Here is a 2709-nt window from a genome sequence, read left to right as displayed (position 1 = left end):
AAAATGTTAATATTTAATGCAGCTGGTGCAATAAATAAAACTTAATGATGATTAACGATAAATTAATCATCAATCAACCACGTTAGACAAGGTCATTAATCCATATTTTGCATCCATAATAGAGAGGAGCTATGGGGGTGTTGAGGAGGAGTATCTACTCTGGGCTGCCGTACTGAAACTGCACTTTTAATAACACTATTTGCATGAGTATTTATCAGGCGTTTACCCGTAGACACAGGTAGAACCCGTCTGCCGGTCTATCATTAACCTATTGAGTGGAACTAAAGTTCTGAACCAAACGGACCGGCTCAGTACCGGTAGTTACTGTGACTTGTTTGGGTTTCAAAGCTCCTACAGCGCAATCACTGGAAAAACAATCTAGAAATAAGTAAATTCTTAGATTAAGTGTATTTACCCTTAATTTAAGTAGGAAAATGAAAAAGTTTGCCAAAGGAATGAGTATTTTTACTCTAAAAATAAGATAATTAGATAATATAACAATGTTAATAAAGTGTAAATTGCCTTGTTCCATTGAAAATGTCTCTTTTACCTCCTTAATTCAAGAACAAATGCACTCATTTTAAGAAAACATGATTTATCAAGATTTCGATTTTTTTCCAGTGATGGCTGCTTTATGTTCCTCAGGTTTCTACGTGAACTTGGTGACGATGCAGGACTATAGCTACAGAAGGACAAACTGATAGTAAGGCTGGGAACCTTTCAGGGTGTCCGTCGGCCACAAGTCCTCGGCTGGTCTTGGACAGCTGGTGGACGGTCTCTGCATAGTCCTCCACAGCCTGCTCCATGATCTGATGCTTCTTTAGCATGGTGACGGCGCTCTGCTCATCCTAACCAGAACAAACTCTGGTTTATATATGACTCACATGAATGCGGGTAAATCAGAGACTGATTAACTCCCCCCAAACACACCTTAGCTTTTTCCTCTGACATCATGTAGAGTTCCTGTTCGCTCATCCATGCCTCAGCCTCTGCGGCGTCGAAGTAGTACTGCTGGGCTTTGTGGGCCTCCTGCAGCCGGCCGTGCCGCTGCTCCACCTCCTCCATCAGCTGCTTCCACAGCTGCTGCAGTTCCACCAGGCGCTGTCGGATCACATCAGCATTGGAGGACTTGTCCTGCAAGAGGCTCTGGCTGCGCTCCATGATGTCATTGATGCGAGGCTGATGTCCTTGGATCTCCTTCTGGAGCGTCTGAGGACACATCAGACAGAGGAGGTTAGCAAGCAGTCAGGAGGCTCCTGAACCTCATAGTAGAAGAAAAAGTCACCTGGTTCTTCTTTATAAGCAGCTGGACTGTCTGCAGGTTGTGTCCATGGTCCTTGGATGTAGCTACAGGGATCCGTTCCTGAGCCCAGAGCTGGAGAATGAAAGCATCAAGTTACGTACGAGTCTGTAAAGAAGGACAGACGTGCTGTCCTGGAGATAGAAGACGTGTTTGTTTTCCGGGCCTACTGTTGTTGTGGGTTTACAAATGAGGGAGTTACTGTCATAAATGCGAGGTCACTGTTATTAAAAGGGGTGATAAATGTGATAAATGGAGGGGCTGCTGTTCGAAGAAGGTGCTAACTGGGGGAGCAATTTTAATCCTCAATCTTAATGTCAATGTCTGCAAACCAAACTAAGAATTTGCTGCCGGGGGGTGAGAGATTCTGGTTCATTTCGTATACGTACGATCTCATCCTCCACGTCGCGGTTGAACTGATGGACCTCTCTGGATGCCACCAGGAAGTCCCTGCGACGCCGCAGCGGCTCCAGAAGCTCCTGGAACTTCTTTTCCACCACCTGCCTTCGTCCGTCCACCTCATCCGTGTCCTTCACCTCCTGACCGAGCGCTTTCACTTGACTCTGCAACTCCACCACTTCCCTCTGACGCACATCCACCTGGTTCTCTAGCATCTGAGCGGTCAGATATCAATCAGTTGTCAGATATCCATCCGTGAACCTCGCTCAGAACCAGACAGTATTTACATGGCGCAGTTTTACCTGCTGTTTCTTCAACAGGATGTTGACGGATGTCAGGTCTTTGCCGTAATCGTCGGACTGGATCTGCCCTTCCAGGCTGCCCAGCCACTTGTCCAGGTCAGCACAGCTCTGCGTAAACAGCTCGGCCTTGTTGGCATCAAACAGACACTGAGCTTTGGTCTGCGTCGTGGACTCCAGGTTTTCCCACAAGGTGTTGAGCGAGGAAAGCTTTTCCTTCACCACAGCCTCTGTCTCTGGCTTCTCTGACACCAGCAGCATCCCATCCTGACGTAATTAAGGAGTTAGGAATTAATGTAATGATGAGTTTATTCCGTGATAATCCTTAGCAGAAGTGGTGCATACAGACATAGAGTACTTCAATATCAGCAGAAAATATAAAGACTTATGAAATTCCACAGGTTATTATAAGAATTTGGAAACTGGACTTGAAAGACACATTTTTAAGTTGACCAATCTGGGTTAAATGTGCCAATAATCCTGGACTAAATAATGATATTTCCATAAGAAGAACCCCTTTAGCCAAATATTCCTTAAAGGTATTGTGGAGGATTTTCACAAATAAAAAAAAAAACCCTCTCCACTTAAAAAAAATGCATATGCACAACCCTGTACCTCAATCGAGAGGGAACGCCTATTAAACGTGTGCGAGAGCATGCACAAGCCCTTTTCTCCTCGTGCACGCTCTGTTTAAAAGTTGCTGTTTTCATA

The 2709-nt window shown here is 45.1% G+C and overlaps 1 protein-coding gene across 1 annotated transcript in view; it reads right to left on the bottom strand.

The window, feature by feature from the left end:
• sptbn1 (spectrin beta, non-erythrocytic 1) overlaps positions 1-2709 on the bottom strand; it is a 56084-nt gene that overhangs the window by 13993 nt on the left and 39382 nt on the right. Inside the window, exons 16-20 of the mRNA XM_015371431.1 lie at positions 2002-2265; positions 1690-1914; positions 1286-1375; positions 931-1209; positions 718-848 (exon numbers count right to left, since the gene is read on the bottom strand). Of these exons, the coding sequence (XP_015226917.1) occupies positions 718-848; positions 931-1209; positions 1286-1375; positions 1690-1914; positions 2002-2265 (989 nt within the window). The remainder of the gene's footprint in view (positions 1-717; positions 849-930; positions 1210-1285; positions 1376-1689; positions 1915-2001; positions 2266-2709) is intronic.

The sequence above is a fragment of the Cyprinodon variegatus genome, unplaced genomic scaffold, assembly GCF_000732505.1.
Source record: "Cyprinodon variegatus isolate N-32 unplaced genomic scaffold, C_variegatus-1.0 Scaffold58, whole genome shotgun sequence".
Taxonomy (NCBI): Eukaryota; Metazoa; Chordata; class Actinopteri; order Cyprinodontiformes; family Cyprinodontidae; genus Cyprinodon; species Cyprinodon variegatus.
Note: the sequence above shows the minus strand (reverse complement) of the source record. Positions and strands in the feature narration are given on the sequence as shown.